Below are 20317 nucleotides of genomic sequence, written 5' to 3' on the forward strand. Positions count from 1 at the left end.
CAGACAGTAATGCAGGTGGTGCAGGACCACTGTTTAATTTCACACAGTTAATAAAACTAAACTTTCTAACTTCTCCATTTTCTAATTACATTCTCTTCCAGTTACTGCAGTTCAGATTTTTAATGAGCAAAACCTGCATTTCTACTGTTTATTTTATATATGCAAAACATTTTAATTAGAGAATTGAATAAAAGTAACAATTCATTTAATTTCATTTAGCCAAGATTACTTAAAAGTGATGAGGGGAAAGAGAGCGCCATCTACCTGCCCGAAGAGAGCACGGTCAGTTGTGCTTTCTCGGACTTCGGCTGCTGATGGCAAAGCGTCATGGCTCAGGATTTGAACTTGCGACCCCCGGACCTGTACCAGATTTAAGATTTAGTTTGGAGCAGTTAATGGTGGCTGTTTGGTTTCCAGTTTTCCGCTCTCGTACAGTAACCATTTCCATTGTCAGAATCAAGACGCTAGTCTAGAGATTTTAAATTCCTTACATTTCATTCTGAGCTTACAACTGGACCTAGACTTTAGCAGGTTTCCCATCCACCAGGTTTATGCGGATTTTAAAAATGCACAAAAAAAAACTGAATGGAAAAAGGCCAAACAAACAAATTCCCCACAAACCACACAAACACACACACCTAAATATGCAAAATATTGCTAAAGCCGAGATGTGACAGACTAATGTAAAGAGTTTTTCAAATAAACGATGCTGCTGTAAGTCACATGATTCTGTTTTACCTGATCAATTTTGTTAGTGTCATTCTTTTTGCTTGACACACACAGAGCAAACACAACGGCTAACTGTTATGCTTGCGCCAAACGCTCCGCCCACTACCCTCTAATACGAATGGCAACAAAAAAGCCCAGAAAAACTTCTAAAGAGATTAAAGGTGAACCAAAGTGGACTTCATTGGATGACCAAGGAGGACACCATTGTTGAAAACAAATCATAAAAAAGCCAGACTGGAATTTTCCAAACTACATGTTGACAAGTCCCAAAGCTTCTGGGAGAATGTCCTATAAACAGATGAGACAAAACCCCATTTCTCTAAAAGTCATAATGAGGAGAATGATCTATTAAAATGTTGATGTTAAAAATGTTGGGCTGCACTAGGCTCCTGTTTCAGCTGCAGATCTGCCCATTGAAAATGAAGCATTTCAGTAATATCAGCTCTATTAAAGGAGCGTCTCTGTGCTCTACTGAGCATTAACATGAGCTTCATGGAGGAAAATATGAGGAGTCGTAAGGGTTTCTCCTGTACAACATCCCAAGAATTCGTCCCCTTTCTCTCTAGAGTCTCGCCCAGGTGCTCGTTCAGTCTCTCCTCACTTCAAGACCTGACCACTGCAGCTCTCTTCTGGCTGGTCTTTCTTTGCACATCCATCAGGCCCACATCTAAAGCTGTGATGCAGTAAAACAAAGATTTCACTGCACTGATAACACCTTACCACTGTAAGCAAGCACAGGCAACGGGTGGAACTGCACCTCTCACAATAAAACAGAAAAGGCAGGAAAACCAAACAAAGGAGACACCAAGATGGTGGAGCTCAGAAACAGAACGGCTAAATAAATGCTCCTCGCGTATAAAAAAGAAAAAACAAACTTCAGGACTAACCCAGGTTTCTTTTTCTTTTTATAGCGCCCCCCTGAGGTAGTTAATATAGTCAGTAGTGTGCTAATTAAGCACTAAAATCTAAGCATTAGCAAACATCAGTGTTAGCGGCTGGGTACAAATACATGTACTGTCCTAAAGGAACTATACACTCATATCAAATCAAATCAAATCAAATATATATATATATACATACATACATACACATACACACACACACTATATGGACAAAAGTATTGGGACACATGCTCAGTCGTCGTTTCTTCTAAAATCAAGGGAATTAAAAATAGCTGATCCTGCTTTCAATCGAGTAAATAGAGGTCTAAAAGGTCTGAAAGCAATCACTGAATGATTTTATTTCAAGTCAAGTCAAGTGGGTTTTATTGTCATTTCAACTACATACAGAGTACACTGTGAAACGAAACAACGCTCCTCCAGGACTATGGTCCAACATAGACATAGATATTTGCATTATTTATAGATTATTTAATATTTTTAGATTATATCAATCATTATTTATTATTTATAGATTATATTATTAATAATAAAAAGATCAACATGAGAATTTGAGTGAAAAGTAGAATGTTTGAATTTTGAATGGGAATTGGCCACTTTGGGGTAGCCAAGATTGGAGAAAAATATTTTTCATTCTCTTGATGATTCCCTAATACAAAGTGGCAAAAACACGACGGACCACTACAGGAAAGCTGATCTGTAGAACCTGCACATTCTGTTCCCAGAAGTGTCAAATATGCATTGAGAGCACAGGTGGCACTATAGAACCGACAGGACATCTACAGAACTGCAGTATCAGATCAAAACATGTCCCAAGACTAGTAGACTAGTAGAGTTTTCAAACATTGTAGGCTCCTCAGAACACACATTCCAGCCAAAATAGGTCATAAAGGTCTGTGTAACCGTGAAGTAGCATTGCTGTACCAGACTGTCCTTTAAAGTGCAGTGCAAAAGCAGGGCTCAAACATGGCTCAGCCCTCATACTAAGGTAAATCATAGCTCATCATTTGACATATGACAATTAAATGCTACACCAAGTACAGTACAGTTGCAATCAAAATTATTCAACCCCCCACCCCCAGCAAATCACGGTTTATTAGCAAAATGTACAAACGTACAGCAGTGTGCAGTAAACCAATCAAACAAGATCAGTTTAAATATCTCAACAAAACATGATGCACAGCCAGACTCAGCTCCTGGCTGCATTCCTGAGGAATCCTAGCTCGTTCCTATACACACACACACACACACAAACATATATATTTCTATCTATTTGAGCTACACTGTTTGAGCTTCATGTTGCTGTAGCTACAATAAACATTTTAATATGGTTTCTGCAGTAGTTAGTTAGCGTTACATGGAGCAGAAGTAAAGGGTACTCTGCCATCACTTCACCAGAAGCTTAGTCTGGGTATTTGTGGGTATTTGTGTAAGGATTGCATTGACCTAGCTAAACCAACCGCTAACAGCATAGTTTGGCGAGTTTTCACCTTAACCATTAAAAAACACATCAAGTTAGCGTAAGCATTCAGCTACCCAGCTGCACACTTTGAGGCAATGGTGGTAGGTAACCTATCTAGCTAGTTAACTTAATTAACTTAATACATCCTTAACTTACCTTTGTGTGTCTTTTGAGACTTTCCCTTTTACTCCTTATCAGATATTGTGACGTTACATCTGTTTTGATCAAATTACATCTAAAAACTGAACTACTTAGCTAGCTACTGAAAGTGCTGAAAATACAGCAACAGTTTCAAAACACTCAGTAACTGAAAACTGAAAACTGATCAGAGATCATTACTGAATTAATAAACTCTTTTTGTACAACAAAGTATAACAAATTAGCTCATAGATATAAATGTACTGTCGGTCTCGCTGCGCTACTGATGCTGGGTGAGGCAGGCGGTTGCTGCGCTACTGATGCTGGGTGAGGCAGGCGGTTGCTGCGGTACTGATGCTGGGTGAGACAGGCGGTTGATGCGCTACTGATGCTGGGTGAGACAGGCGGTTGCTGCGGTACTGATGCTGGGTGAGACAGGCGGTTGCTGCGGTACTGATGCTGGGTGAGGCAGGCGGTTAATGTGGTACTGATGCTGGGGGAGGCAGGCGGTTGATGCGCTACTGATGCTGGGTGAGACAGGCGGTTGCTGCGGTACTGATGCTGGGTGAGGCAGGCGGTTAATGTGGTACTGATGCTGGGGGAGGCAGGCGGTTAATGTGGTCCTGATGCTGGGTGAGACAGGCGGTTGATGCACTACTGCTGCTGGGTGAGACAGGCGGTTGATGCACTACTGATGTTGGGTGAGACAGGCGGTTGCTGCGGTACTGATGCTGGGTGAGACAGGCGGTTGATGCACTACTGATGCTGAGTGAGACAGGCGGTTGCTGCGGTACTGATGCTGGGTGAGGCAGGCGGTTAATGTGGTCCTGATGCTGGGTGAGACATGCGGTTGATGCACTACTGCTGCTGGGTGAGACAGGCGGTTGATGCACTACTGATGTTGGGTGAGACAGGAGGTTGCTGCGGTACTGATGCTGGGTGAGACAGGCGGTTGATGCACTACTGACGCTGAGTGAGACAGGCGGTTGCTGCGGTACTGATGCTGGGTGAGGCAGGCGGTTAATGTGGTACTGATGCTGGGTGAGGCAGGCGGTTAATGTGGTACTGATGCTGGGTGAGACAGGCGGTTGATGCACTACTGATGTTGGGTGAGACAGGCGGTTGCTGCGGTACTGATGCTGGGTGAGACAGGCGGTTGATGCACTACTGATGCTGAGTGAGACAGGCGGTTGCTGCGGTACTGATGCTGGGTGAGGCAGGTGGTTAATGTGGTACTGATGCTGGGTGAGGCAGGCGGTTAATGTGGTACTGATGCTGGGTGAGACGGGCGGTTGATGCACTACTGCTGCTGGGTGAGACAGGCGGTTGATGCACTACTGATGTTGGGTGAGACAGGCGGTTGATGCACTACTGATGTTGGGTGAGACAGGCGGTTGCTGCGGTACTGATGCTGGGTGAGACAGGCGGTTGCTGCGGTACTGATGCTGGGTGAGACAGGCGGTTGATGCACTACTGATGTTGGGTGAGACAGGCGGTTACTGCACTACTGATGTTGGGTGAGACAGGCGGTTACTGCACTACTGATGTTGGGTGAGACAGGCGGTTGCTGCGGTACTGATACTGGGTGAGACAGGCGGTTACTGCACTACTGAAGCTGGGTGAGACAGGTGGTTGCTGCGGTACTGATGCTGGGTGAGACAGGCGGTTGATGCACTACTGATGCTGGGTGAGACATGCGGTTGCTGCGGTACTGATGCTGGGTGAGACAGGCAGTTGATGCACTACTGATGTTGGGTGAGACAGGCGGTTGCTGCGGTACTGGTTCTGGGTGAGACAGGCGGTTGAAAGGTCAGCTGGCAATCAGCAAATGAACCCCAATCAGCAAACTCACCTGAGCTGAGTGTTCCTCCCTCAGGGCCTGTTAAAGCACAGTATAGTGCAGAAGAGGTGTGTGGTTGGTTGTATCTGAGTCTGGGTTTAAAATCTGACAGGAATCCATATGTATGGAGGAAGCTTCACAGAGCTTGACTGCTCACTGCTGTTAAGAAAAGGCTCAAACTGTGTGATAAGAGGCAGCACACTCGTAAACAAGACCCATGTGCCCAACTGGACACTGGGTCAGAGATGTCTCCACACTTCCCAGTTGGGGGACAATGATCTTGTGAGAGGCTTTGCCACTATCCCATTAAAAAAAGCAAGCCAAGGAAGGATCCTCTTGCAGACATTTGCCTCGCTGACTGTTTGTAAAAACTGGTGGGTGGACACTGCAGAATGTTCTTCTCAGGGAACTGTGTCACACCAAAAGGGTGAAGCTGTCTGTAGTGGGAGGGACATCAGGCAGGGACCCAGGGGACTGTATGGTGTGGAGTGTGAAGTGTGGAGGAGTGAGCATTGGCTAGTGGACCAAAAACTAAATCAGTCGTTAGATGCTATCTCTACTAGATGAGGACTGATCTCCTATACAGTAAAACTGCATTCAGCTTTACTGGATCAGGGATAGGCTCCTCCTTCTTTTGATCTGTTCATAAATACATTCAATTAAATATTACCACAGAAACAATTAACATTTAATTACATCAATAAAAGTGAAGTGTAAAATCTGGGACCCATTTATGGGGTGTTCTTGGCCCTTTACCTGAACTCCAGATATTATACAGCATTTCCTACATTCCATAGAGTCTGTCTCTATTGCACTGACCAGTGCTGTACTGGCATGATTTTTATATTTATTTCTTTATTTTTTGGTCAATTTTATTTATTCATTATTTTCCGCTTCCTCAGCAGGTACTGTGTCTTAGTTTTTTATTAATTAATTATTTTATTAAACTTTTCCACAGCACTGTGTGTACATGCAGTTCTATACAGCCAATGAGGAACTGACCTCAGTGACCTGACTCCTCCTCTCCATTGTGATGTCATGCTGATGACATCACGGAACCTATAAATAGGCCTGCTCTCCCTCATTGGCTCAGTTGGGATTCAGCAGCCCGCTAGACAGCTGATTCCTGTGTTGTCAGTGACACTGATGTCATTTGGCTGAAGCTCTTATCTAGAGCCAACTTATCTAGAACTGGCTTCCATCTGCAGGGAAACAATGGAAAGCAAGAAAGCCTTGAAGAGCCTGGGCTTTCAGGTGGTCCGCAAAATCGGTGAAGGGAGTTTTGGAAAGGTGATGCTGGCCACGTCCAAGAAGTACCCCGACCAGGTGGCCATTAAAACAATGGACCTCAAGTTGATGAAACCTGGTTTTGTTTCCAAATATCTGCCCCGGGAACTCGCCATTCTCCGAAAAGTACAGCACCCTCACATTGTTCAGGTGCATGACATCATTGAGGTGCGTAACAGGCACGTGTTCATCGTGATGGAGGCTGCCTCAACCAATCTCTGTCACATGATCCAGGAGCTCCACCACATCCCCATTGACCAGGCCAAAAGGTGGTTCTCCCAGCTCGTGAGTGCCGTGGTCTATCTGCACCAGCAGAACATTGTCCATAGAGATCTGAAGTGCAGTAATGTTCTGCTGACTGCTGATGACCAAATCAAACTGACCGACTTCAGTTTAGTTCGCATCTCAAGAGGCTTCCCTGACCTGAGTGAGTCGTACTGTGGCACTCCTCACTACTCTGCTCCTGAGGTGCTTCTGCATGAGCCCTACGACCCGAAGAGGAGTGATGTGTGGAGCCTGGGTGTGATCTTGTACACCATGGTCACTGGGTCCCTGCCCTTCGACAGCAACAATCTGAAAAGGCTCCCGCATCTCCAGAAGCGACCCTTGAATTATCCAGATGGTGTCACCGTGGATGAGCCCTGTAAGAACTTCATCTCCTACATGCTGAAGTTCCATTATTACCTTCGGCCTTCGGTGGCAGAGGTGGCACAGCACCAGTGGCTGCAGTTGCCTGAAGACCGGTGAGTAAACCATTGAGCTGGAACTGGAGTCTCTAGTTCCAGGTTTATAAATATAAAGAATATTTCATTGTACTTTTATTTTAATTGGATTTTTGTTGGTGATGATTTGATTTTAGATTGTGGGTTTATATCTCTATATAAAGAAGAACCCATACTGTATTAGAACGTTACTAGAACTCTCCTGTAGATGTAAATTAAAGCACATATAGGAAGAAGAGGGGGCTCAGATTGGGGCAACATTTGAAGAACTGTTAAACACTGAACTGCTAGAAGTTCTTTTAGAAGAGCTGTTAGGATTAAGATCAAAACTGAATCAGGACTAAATAAACTGCTGATTCCAGCAGGAATGCACAGGAGAAAGAGGTCCTCACAACCTCCTCCACCTTCTAACTTTCTGCTTCTTTCTTCATCTGCAGGGAGAAAATAGACACTGACAAAGCCCTGAGAAGCTTGGGCTTTGAGGTGCTGGGCAACATCCAGGAAGGCAGTTTTGGCAAAATTAAGCTGGCCACGTCCAAGAAGCACCCCAAGCAGGTGGCCATTAAAATAGTGGACCGTGTATTGATGGAACCTGACTTGGTGAGCAAATTTCTGCCCCGGGAACTGGACATCCTGAAAACAGTGATGCACCCTCACATCGTTCAGGTGCATGACATTTTTGAGATGCCTAACCATCTGGTGTTCATCGTGATGGAGGCTGCAGCCACGGATCTCCATCAAAAGATCCAGGAGCTCCACCACATCCCCGTCGATCAGGCCAAAAGGTGGTTCTCCCAGCTTGTCAGCGCTGTGGACTATCTGCACGAGCAGGACATTGTCCATCGAGATCTCACCTGCAGTAATGTCCTGCTGACTGCTGACGGTCAAATCAAACTGACCGGCTTCAGGTTTGGACGCATTTCAAAAGGCTCCCCTGAAGAAAGTAAGACGTACTGCTGCACTTCTTACTACACTGCTCCTGAGGTGCTTTTGGCTACGCCCTACGAGCCAAAGAAGAGCGATGTGTGGAGCCTGGGCGTGATCCTGTACGTCATGCTCACTGGGTCCAGGCCGTATGACCACACGGATTTGAAAGAGCTTCCAAATCTCCAGCAGCGACCCTTGACCTTTCCGGAAGGGATGGCGGTGGAGGAGTCCTGTCAGGACCTGATCGCCTACATGCTGCAGTTCCGTCCTTCCTTTCGGCCTTCGGTAACACAGGTGGCAAAGCATCCTTGGTTGCAGTCAAGTCAAGAACAGTAAGTAAACCATTGCGCTGGAACCCGAGTATCTAGTTCCAGGATTATAAACATGAAGAACAATTTCATTGTATTTTAACTGTAATTAGATTTATTGTTGATTTATTATTAAGCTTTTATTTCTTGCTTGTTTGTTTACATGTAACTGAGTTGTTTATTCATTTCTATTTTAATTGATTAGCTTTGAAAAACTTTAGAATGAACAAACCCTGTTGATGCTTTTTGGGTGATTGGGTGATTCACAAAGCAGCATTTCTCAGCTTAAGCCCAGTGTTAAGGACTGGAATGTCCCTCAGCTCTTCTTCTATTGGACAGGCTGGACTCTGGGATTCAGTTCTCTGACTGAACTGAGAACCCTGCTTTGTGACTCCCCCTGAGACTGGTCAGCTGTTTACTTATTTGCTGTATTTGTCTTGTATTTTTATCAACAGTGAAATGAGTGAGACTGCAGACTCATCTGTGGCTGAGGCTAAAAGCGCTCCACAGGAGAATGCGTTCGGGTTTCCAGACAGACTCTGTGATGAGAGCTGTAAGGAGATCCAGCAGCAGCAGCAGGACACTGGAGATGTAGATGGGGAGAAGGTCCTGTCTCTGACCGACGCTGATGAGCAGAACACCATTAAGCGTTTGGAGAAAATACGGTATGTTTGCTTGTTTGTTTGTTGTTTACACACTATTTATGACTGTTGTATCTCTGCTCTCTCCATTAAAACAGTCAGTCTGGCAGCACTGGCACTAAGGATACACACTTGGTGTAATTTCCATATTATGCAGTAATAAAGGTCACTCAGAGTGAAGAGCTGTTCTGTAAATCAGTGAATAGGTAACATACAGTATTAGCTCACTAACAATAAGCTAATACTTATTCTCCACATTGCTTCTGTACCGTCTCCAGAGTTATAGGCAGGTTTGTGGTGGAAGCCGTTGACGAGGACGGGGAACCCAGTTCTCATGGAGACGTCAGCCCACTCCAGGAAGACGACAGCAGTAGAGCTGGGGCAGGTCTAACTTGCCGAAGTGTGGAGGCTGTGGAGGAGGAGCACGGCTGCTTCTGCTGCAGTCCTTTTTGTGCTGCAGTTAAAAGGGCAGCTAAAGCTTATGTTGTCACACCGATTACCAGAGCCTCCCGGTCACTTCGAGGGAAGGTGAAGAAGTTCTTCATCTCTGCGGTGCACAACTCCTCCTCTTCCCAGCAGGGGGCTCCACATTCTGCTGCCTCCACAGAAGCTCCTGCCTGTTCCAGTCCTGAACAGAGACGTGAGGATGGGACTTCGGACATCCTGCTCCATGGGCTGGTGGTGGAGGCAGAAGCTGTCCTCCCACAGCCCACAGTGAGGCAGGGAAGAAGAAGGCTGCGATTCCCCAAGTTTAAGGTAAGTGGACTGTTGAGTGATCGTGACGGTCCTTTTAGTCCATAAAATCACTTAAAATATTGATCAGAAATGTTTCAGTTGGTCAATCTTTGTCATTTTTGTCTCTCCAACAGATCCTGAAGAAGAGAGTTCATCCTCTGTAGACGAACAGCACGGCTCCCAGTAATGGTAGTGTACTGTCTGGGTTTGATTCTGAAGGGAAAGTCCCGCTCCATGGGCCGGTGGTGGAAGCAGAAGCTGTGCTCCCATCGCCCATTGTGATGCAGGAAAGCAGGAGACCGAGTCTTCAGCTCCCCTTCAGCTCCCACAAGGTCTGGGTTGGAGATGAGTGATTGGAGGAACAGCCTGCCTGATCTCAACCCGAGGGGTAGGGTGTTATTGGACTTTTGTGCTAGTCCCAATTTGTCCACAGCAAACACCATGTTCAAACACAAGGTTGCTCATGAGTGTACTTGATACGCTCATAGTGTACCTTGAGCCAAAGGTCACTTCATGATATTGTGCTCATATCATGTCACCTGAGGCCATGTTTGGACTCTCGGGCAAAGAGAGGCACTGAGCTGTTAACTGATCATCATCTAGAGGTGAGTTGGGCCAGGTGGCGGGGAAAACTGCCAGACAGACCTACGACGGCCCAAACGACTAGTGAGGGTCTGCTGGGAAAGACCTGATTTCCTGATTTTTTGTAAAGCTGCTTTGCAACATCATCAGGTTTGCAGTGGCAGCAGTCCAGGGAGTAGGAGCAGTGTGGAGAGTCCATGGAGAATGACGTTCGGGTGGCCACAAGGAGGTTCTGTAAAATAATCCAACAAATCAGAAGAGGAAGGAGAATCATTGTCCAAACTGTGGTCAGTTAGGGCGGTGAAGCTCTGATCTCAGCTGAGGATATTGTTGGGCAGTGTATAGAACACCTAGAGGAACTCCTAAACTCGAGGAACATGCCTTCTGTCCAGGAGGTAGGGCTGGAAGCTACCAGGGAGTCAGAATCTCTCCACCTCTCTGGCCAAAGTCACTGAGGAAGCTGAAGAAAGCTCCATAGTGGCAAAGCACCAGAAGTGGAGGAGATTCACCTGGAGGAGCTGAAGGCTCTGGGCATTGGAGGGCTGTCTTGGTTGAGATGCCTCTGCAATGTTGCATGGACCTCGGGAACAGCACCTCTGGACTGGAGTACTTGGGTGGTGGTCCCATTTTCAAGAATGAGAACCGGAGAGTGTGTGCTTGCTCTTGAGGTATCACACTTCTCAGCCTCTCCAGGAAAGTCCATTCCAGGGTAGTGCAAAGGAGAATGCACCCGATAGTTAAACCTCAGATTCAGGAGGAGCATCGCAGGTTCTGTCCTGACTGTGGAACAGAGAGCAGAGCAGAGAGCCTGGATCAGAGAGCCTGGAGCAGAGAGCCTGGAGTAGAGGGCCTGGAACAGAGAGCCTGGATAAGGGGGCCTGGATCAGAGAGTCTGGAGTAGAGAGCCTGGAGCAGAGAGACTGGAGTAGAGGGCCTGGATAAGGGGGCCTGGATCAGAGAGCTTGGAGACATAATGGGAGGAGTAATCTGGATAAGAGTAAAGAGGGAGCCTGGAGAAGTGATCTAGAGAAGTGATCTAGTGGAGAGTTTGTGTGTTGGTCAGCATGAATAAGAGATGTTCTGTATTACTGATGTGTTCTGGATGTTTCTTTTTTCTACTCAAAGAAAAAACAAGTTTAATAAATTATTATTATTAAATTTAATTAAATTGTTATTTCTATTATAATTGTAATATTCATTCTTCTTATTATTAGTACAATCAATATAATTAAGTAATAAAATAAAACTCAAACCGAGGCTTTTTAAAAATGTAATAATAGGACAGATCTGTTATTTACAAATATGTTTCCATAATCAAGCTTTACTTTCATTTTCCAAAGTTTTAATTATAGAAAAAAGTATATATATATATATATATATATATATATATATATATATATATATATATATATATATATAGTGAATAAGGCTATCATTAATTATATGAAGTATATCAATTATAATAATAACATTAATCATAAAACAATTATTTGATTACTTAAATGTTATTTAAAGATGAAAAGGTTATCAACTGCCAAGAAAGAAAATATCAATAAGGTACTATATATAGACATAGTATATTAATACAAATAAGTTCTTGGCATTTCCCAAACAGTTTTGTTTAAAAAACAGTTTATAATAGTATGTATATATATATATATATATATATATATATATATATATATATATATATATATATATATATGTATATATATATATATACACACCTCATTATTACTATTCATATAATAAATTTACCTCAGCAGTGATATTTTTATTATACATTTACCACATTATTACTATTCATATCATAAATTTACCTCAGCAGTGCTATTTTTATTATACATTTACCACATTATTACTATTCATATCATAAATGTACCTCAGCAGTGCTATTTTAATTATACATGTACCTCATTATTACTATTCATATCATAAATTTACCTCAGCAGTGCTATTTTAATTATACATTTACCTCATTATTACTATTCATATCATAAATTTACCTCAGCAGTGCTATTTTAATTATACATTTACCTCATTATTACTATTCATATCATAAATTTACCTCAGCAGTGCTATTCTAATTATACATTTACCTCATTATTACTATTCATATCATAAATTTACCTCAGCAGTGCTATTTTAATTATACATTTACCTCATTATTACTATTCATATCATAAATTTACCTCAGCAGTGCTATTCTAATTATACATTTACCTCATTATTACTATTCATATCATAAATTTACCTCAGCAGTGCTATTTTAATTATACATTTACCTCATTATTACTATTCATATCATAAATTTACCTCAGCAGTGCTATTCTAATTATAAATTTACCTCATTATTACTATTCATATCATAAATTTACCTCAGCAGTGCTATTCTAATTATACATTTACCTCATTATTACTATTCATATCATAAATTTACCTCAGCAGTGCTATTTTAATTATACATTTACCTCATTATTACTATTCATATCATAAATTTACCTCAGCAGTGCTATTCTAATTATACATTTACCTCATTATTACTATTCATATCATAAATTTACCTCAGCAGTGCTATTCTAATTATACATTTACCTTATTATTACTATTCATATCATAAATTTACCTCAGCAGTGCTATTCTAATTATACATTTACCTCATTATTACTATTCATATCATAAATTTACCTCAGCAGTGCTATTCTAATTATACATTTACCTCATTATTACTATTCATATCATAAATTTACCTCAGCAGTGCTATTCTAATTATACATTTACCTTATTATTACTATTCATATCATAAATTTACCTCAGCAGTGCTATTCTAATTATACATTTACCTCATTATTACTATTCATATCATAAATTTACCTCAGCATAATATTAGTATGCTGCTTGAGCTTTATGGTTCCTGTGAAGAGGCAAGATGTCCTGCTCCTGGGTCTTCCACCCTTGTCTTACAGCAGCTGGACATGGGATTCTTCAGCCCTTTGAAAGCAGAATATTCCACCCAGTACATGGTCTGGAAAAGGAGGCATTCAGCCAAACAATTGATTAACTTTGACTCAAGATTAAAGAGATCTGCACTGAAGGGTCAAAGCTTTTGTGCGTTTTCTACCTTATGGCTTTCCTGCACCACAGGAAATGAGCTCATCAGGTCAGCTTTAATGTTCTATCATTTGTATTTACAGGTTATTCTCAGACGAGATTAAGTCAACTTAAAATAATTGATATTAAATTGATATCAAAACCCCAGAGTTTGACTTCTTGGTCCTTCTTGGATAATATGAACAGCTCTTTACCAATATAAAGGCTCCAAAATGACCCATATCACTACATTACATTCAAAATGAAGCATTTTATCTCCTACATGAAGATATCATTGTTTTATTTGACAGCAACAATAAAACATACTCAAAACAATAAATAATGGATGAGTTTTCAAAATATAGTGGATACATGCAGGAAGTAGCCAGTGAGGAAGGTCTGCTTAATGAATACTCATGTACAGTGTAAAGCTCCTACTTTAAATGGTAGTTTAACATGTAGGTGAAGTCAGGTTTACACCATTTCCAGTGTCTGTAAATATGAATTTATAAAATATCAAACAACTCAAATTAAGCATGTGAATCAATCAAGGCATCAACAAAGCTAAGAAAAGCTAACTTTCCCCCTAATCCTAATGCAGTGTTCACAATGCTAAAGAAACTGTGCATTTCCAAACTGGAGTCAGGAGCTTGTTTGCAATATGGAGGCAGCAATAGCAGCCGTCGCTAGCGTCGGACATGCCGCTATTCAGACTAACCTACAGGCACGATACACAAAGCACAGCAAGCAGCAAGACCTGCACTAGCTAACATGGCCTGGTGCCCTCCACCGGTCATCAAGTGTACTGGTCTGTCCACTTGTCCTCCAGTCTCTGCCTCAGTGTGGTGAGGGATCAGGGTCGGCAGAGCTCGAGAAACGCCCAAAAATAACCAGGTCTGTTGTTTACTTGCATAATATGCAATATATGCCCTGTAATAACTGTTATTTATGAATTTATGACCCTCTATCTGCTCCACCGCCACCAAAACCTAGATAACACTGATAAATAAATAAATAAATAACAAATAAATAATAAAGCACATGCAGGGTTTTATGTTATTTGGACAACTAAGTGTTGAAAAATCACTTATTGTAAATATATAATAAAAAAATACAATTTTAGATAAAATAAAACTATAGATTATTTGATTAAAAAAATAATTTATAGTAAATATTTAAAGATAAGAACCTGTTTTTGTGTTTGGCAAAATGAACTTATTTTCAGTTTCAGCTGATATGGTTTATTTATTTTAGTATATTTTAGGAAGTCTGACTGTTTTCTTTATTTTGAATTTGAAAGCTGTGCTAAATTCCTGTTAACTTAAACTGTAAATCCTGGACGTAAATACAAAGAGCGGAACACAGTTCTACAGCAGCATATCCACACTCCAGACTTTTAGTCAAACTCAGATACAGTGTTCTGATAATGAGCGAAAGGGAAGGTTGTTGTTGAAAGAAGAGGATCATCAGAGAGGCATTAAAAACATACAGAAGACACACAAATGCAAGTTAAACTAGCTAGCCTTAAAAGTTAAACTAGCTAGCTAGACAGGTTAGCTACCACCATTACCTGAAAGTTTGCAGATAGCTGGGTTGCTAAATGCTCACGCTAACTTTAGGTGTTTTATCAATGGTTAAAGTCAGAACTCTACAAACTGTGCTGTTAGCGGTTGGTTTAGTACTTTGCTAGCGCTAGCTATGTTAATGGAGTCTTTACACAAAGAGCCGGGTTGAGCGTCTGGTTAAGTGATGCTCACTTCTGCTCCATGTAGCGCTAAACACTGCATAAACTACACTAACATGTTTATTGTAACTACAGCACCATAAAGCTCAAACAGTGCGGTAATGCTATGCTAGGGTACATTTATGATTAAAATAGCACTGCTAGGTAAATTTATGATTAGCTGATACTGCTGAGGTAAATTTATGATTAGCTGATACTGCTGAGGTAAATTTATGATTAGCTGCTTTTGCTGAGGTAAATTTATGATTAGCTGCTATTGCTGAGGTAAATTTATAATTAGCAGCTATTGCTGAGGTAAATTTATGATTAGCTGCTACTGCTGAGGTAAATTTATGATTAGCTGCTACTGCTGAGGTAAATTTATGATTAGCTGCTTTTGCTGAGGTAAATTTATGATTAGCTGATACTGCTGAGGTAAATTTATGATTAGCAGCTATTGCTGAGGTAAATTTATGATTAGCTGATATTGCTGAGGTAAATTTATGATTAGCTGCTACTGCTGAGGTAAATTTATGATTAGCTGATATTGCTGAGGTAAATTTATGATTAGCTGCTACTGCTGAGGTAAATTTATGATTAGCTGATATTGCTGAGGTAAATTTATGATTAGCTGATATTGCTGAGGTAAATTTATGATTAGCTGCTACTGCTGAGGTAAATTTATGATTAGCTGATATTGCTGAGGTAAATTTATGATTAGCTGCTATTGCTGAGGTAAATTTATGATTAACTGCTTTTGCTGAGGTAAATTTATAATTAGCAGCTATTGCTGAGGTAAATTTATGATTAGCTGCTTTTGCTGAGGTAAATTTATGATTAGCTGCTACTGCTGAGGTAAATTTATGATTAGCTGCTACTGCTGAGGTAAATTTATGATTAGCTGCTACTGCTGAGGTAAATTTATGATTAGCTGCTTTTGCTGAGGTAAATTTATGATTAGCTGCTATTGCTGAGGTAAATTTATAATTAGCAGCTATTGCTGAGGTAAATTTATGATTAGCTGCTTTTGCTGAGGTAAATTTATGATTAGCTGCTATTGCTGAGGTAAATTTATGATTAGCAGCTATTGCTGAGGTAAATTTACGATTAGCTGATTTTGCTGAGGTAAATTTACGATTAACTGCTTTTGCTGAGGTAAATTTACGATTAGCTGCTATTGCTGAGGTAAATTTACGATTAGCTGCTATTGCTGAGGTAAATCTATGATTAGCTGCTACTGCTGAGGTAAATTTATGATTAGCTGCTACTGCTGAGGTAAATTTATGATTAGCTGCTACTGCTGAGGTAAATTTATGATTAGCTGCTTTTGCTGAGGTAAATTTATGATTAGCTGCTATTGCTGAGGTAAATTTATAATTAGCAGCTATTGCTGAGGTAAATTTATGATTAGCTGCTTTTGCTGAGGTAAATTTATGATTAGCTGCTATTGCTGAGGTAAATTTATGATTAGCAGCTATTGCTGAGGTAAATTTACGATTAGCTGATTTTGCTGAGGTAAATTTACGATTAACTGCTTTTGCTGAGGTAAATTTACGATTAGCTGCTATTGCTGAGGTAAATTTACGATTAGCTGCTATTGCTGAGGTAAATTTATGATTAGCTGATACTGCTGAGGTAAATTTATGATTAGCTGCTACTGCTGAGGTAAATTTATGATTAGCTGCTACTGCTGAGGTAAATTTATGATTAGCTGCTACTGCTGAGGTAAATTTATGATTAGCTGCTTTTGCTGAGGTAAATTTATGATTAGCTGCTATTGCTGAGGTAAATCTATGATTAGCTGCTACTGCTGAGGTAAATTTATGATTAGCTGCTACTGCTGAGGTAAATTTATGATTAGCTGCTACTGCTGAGGTAAATTTATGATTAGCTGCTTTTGCTGAGGTAAATTTATGATTAGCTGCTATTGCTGAGGTAAATTTATAATTAGCAGCTATTGCTGAGGTAAATTTATGATTAGCTGCTACTGCTGAGGTAAATCTATGATTAGCTGCTACTGCTGAGGTAAATTTATGATTAGCTGCTTTTGCTGAGGTAAATTTATGATTAGCTGCTATTGCTGAGGTAAATCTATGATTAGCTGCTACTGCTGAGGTAAATTTATGATTAGCTGCTACTGCTGAGGTAAATTTATGATTAGCTGCTACTGCTGAGGTAAATTTATGATTAGCTGCTTTTGCTGAGGTAAATTTATGATTAGCTGCTATTGCTGAGGTAAATTTATAATTAGCAGCTATTGCTGAGGTAAATTTATGATTAGCTGCTACTGCTGAGGTAAATTTATGATTAGCTGCTTTTGCTGAGGTAAATTTATGCTTAGCTGATACTGCTGAGGTAAATTTATGATTAGCTGATACTGCTGAGGTAAATTTATGATTAGCTGATACTGCTGAGGTAAATTTATGATTAGCTGATATTGCTGAGGTAAATTTATGATTAGCTGATATTGCTGAGGTAAATTTATGATTAGCTGCTTTTGCTGAGGTAAATTTATGATTAGCTGATACTGCTGAGGTAAATTTATGATTAGCTGATACTGCTGAGGTAAATTTATGATTAGCTGATACTGCTGAGGTAAATTTATGATTAGCTGCTTTTGCTGAGGTAAATTTATGATTAGCTGCTATTGCTGAGGTAAATTTATGATTAGCTGCTTTTGCTGAGGTAAATTTATGATTAGCTGCTTTTGCTGAGGTAAATTTATGCTTAGCTGATACTGCTGAGGTAAATTTATGATTAGCTGATACTGCTGAGGTAAATTTATGATTAGCTGATACTGCTGAGGTAAATTTATGATTAGCTGTTTTTGCTGAGGTAAATTTATGATTAGCTGCTTTTGCTGAGGTAAATTTATGATTAGCTGCTTTTGCTGAGGTAAATTTATGCTTAGCTGATACTGCTGAGGTAAATTTATGCTTAGCTGATACTGCTGAGGTAAATTTATGATTAGCTGATACTGCTGAGGTAAATTTATGATTAGCTGATATTGCTGAGGTAAATTTATGATTAGCTGATATTGCTGAGGTAAATTTATGATTAGCTGCTTTTGCTGAGGTAAATCTATGATTAGCTGCTATTGCTGAGGTAAATTTATGATTAACTGCTTTTGCTGAGGTAAATTTATGATTAGCTGCTTTTGCTGAGGTAAATTTATGATTAGCTGCTATTGCTGAGGTAAATTTATGATTAGCTGCTTTTGCTGAGGTAAATTTATGATTAGCTGCTTTTGCTGAGGTAAATTTATGATTAGCTGATACTGCTGAGGTAAATTTATGATTAGCTGATACTGCTGAGGTAAATTTATGATTAGCTGATACTGCTGAGGTAAATTTATGATTAGCTGATATTGCTGAGGTAAATTTATGATTAGCTGCTTTTGCTGAGGTAAATTTATGATTAGCTGCTATTGCTGAGGTAAATTTATGATTAGCTGCTTTTGCTGAGGTAAATTTATGATTAGCTGCTTTTGCTGAGGTAAATTTATGATTAGCTGCTATTGCTGAGGTAAATTTATGATTAACTGCTTTTGCTGAGGTAAATTTATGATTAGCTGCTTTTGCTGAGGTAAATTTATGATTAGCTGCTACTGCTGAGGTAAATTTATGATTTGCTGCTACTGCTGAGGAAAAAATTGATTAGAATAAAACTGCTACTGCTGTCTTCAGGTGTCTTCAGAAGATGTCAGAGAATTATACAGCTACTGTTTTCATTCTTTTCATAATAATAATAATATTTAGGTTTTTAATGCAGATACATACTGTTACTGTCTACAGAAAAAAAACAAAATAGTGACGTTAGAATATTTGATTATTTATGATTGATTAATCTGAATGTAGAGCAATTACATCCAGAAAACATAAAAAAGGGGAAAATGGAGTCTGAAGGCATTCTTTGAGATGCAGCATTATTTTAGTGAGCAGCAGATAAAACACTGGCTATAAGTAGATAGGAGGTCAGTCAGACTGCAGCTATTAGGATTGTTAGACCAACAGTAAAGGACATTTTATCTAAGAGAAAGTACAGGACTGTACTAAGCTACATCAGAACATGCATGTACATTTATGTGCTTTTAAATCATCCTGTAAAGGTAAATGACTTTAATGACTTTAATTAGCTGTGTGGTTTTCAGTAAATATTTATCTAACATTGTATAAACCAGAAGCCCAATACGCCCATAAGGAACACCAGTCAGATAACTCAGATCATTATCTGAGTTATTCAACATATTTATTAACTGAACAACAAAGTAAATGTAGCATTGTTAATAATCACTCCACAATATGGGAGTTTGAGTTTGTTCATTCCTTGTGTGTTTATATGTTTAATCCTTTTACAGGAGGCAAGCGTTGACTCCTTATCTTTGAGAGGCAGAGGCAGAGGCAGAGGGAAAGGGAGAGGAAGAGTGACAGGTGATGACATTAGGAGAACTGCTGAGTTATCACAGATAACAGAGATACAGGTGGTTTGGCTTTTTATTTTGTCTCGACCAATTATTTCTAAAGATTACCTTTCACTTACAAAATGATTTTTCTTTTAGACTCTGGTAAACAACCTGAACCTTCAGGAAAGGAGAGAGCTCTTTCAGGACGTTTTGAACCATCACCCTGAATTGATGTTCAATGCACTAGGCCGTGCACAACCAGAAATGCCCCCTACCTCTGGAGAATCAGCACCACAATGGTGTATTTGCACTTACTGCAGGGACATGCCTACTGACTTGGTAAAAAATGTGTCCAGGGTCCAGACAGGTGCATCAGCAAGACCATGGAGCTGCTGTGTGTGAATTCCGCAGTTTTGAGGCTGGTGAGAGACACCAGAAACCACATTCTGGTATTACAAGACTGAAGTAAACCTGGTACTGACAACAGGGAGCACAGATATGCTGTTATAGGCAGTTTGATGTTTGGTAATATATTTCATTAGGGGGAGGGCAAAGAGTAGTGCTACCAAGCTGCTGTGTTTGGAAAATCAGCGACAGATATCCTGATCCCCATGGCCAGGATTGTTTTGTGTATGTTTTATTGTTGCTGTCAAATAAAACAATGATATCTTCATGTATGAGATAAAATACTTCATTTTGAATGTAATGTAGTGATATGGGTCATTTTGGAGCCTTTATATTGGTAAAGAGCTGTTCATATTATCCAAGAAGGACCAAGAAGTCAAACTCTGGGGTTTTGATATCAATTTAATATCAATTATTTTAAGTTGAC

The 20317-nt window shown here is 40.2% G+C and overlaps 2 protein-coding genes across 2 annotated transcripts in view; both read left to right on the plus strand.

Annotated features, from left to right (window-relative positions):
* Positions 1-20317, plus strand: part of nxph2a (neurexophilin 2a) — a 289488-nt gene that overhangs the window by 165464 nt on the left and 103707 nt on the right. The window lies entirely within an intron of this gene.
* LOC140561140 (ribosomal protein S6 kinase alpha-3-like) lies at positions 6284-8340 on the plus strand. The gene is made up of 2 exons (XM_072686101.1): positions 6284-7098; positions 7515-8340. Exons 1-2 carry the CDS (start codon positions 6284-6286, stop codon positions 8338-8340), a joined length of 1641 nt encoding a protein of 546 aa, XP_072542202.1.

Source organism: Salminus brasiliensis, chromosome 8, assembly GCF_030463535.1.
Source record: "Salminus brasiliensis chromosome 8, fSalBra1.hap2, whole genome shotgun sequence".
Classification (NCBI taxonomy): Eukaryota; Metazoa; Chordata; class Actinopteri; order Characiformes; family Bryconidae; genus Salminus; species Salminus brasiliensis.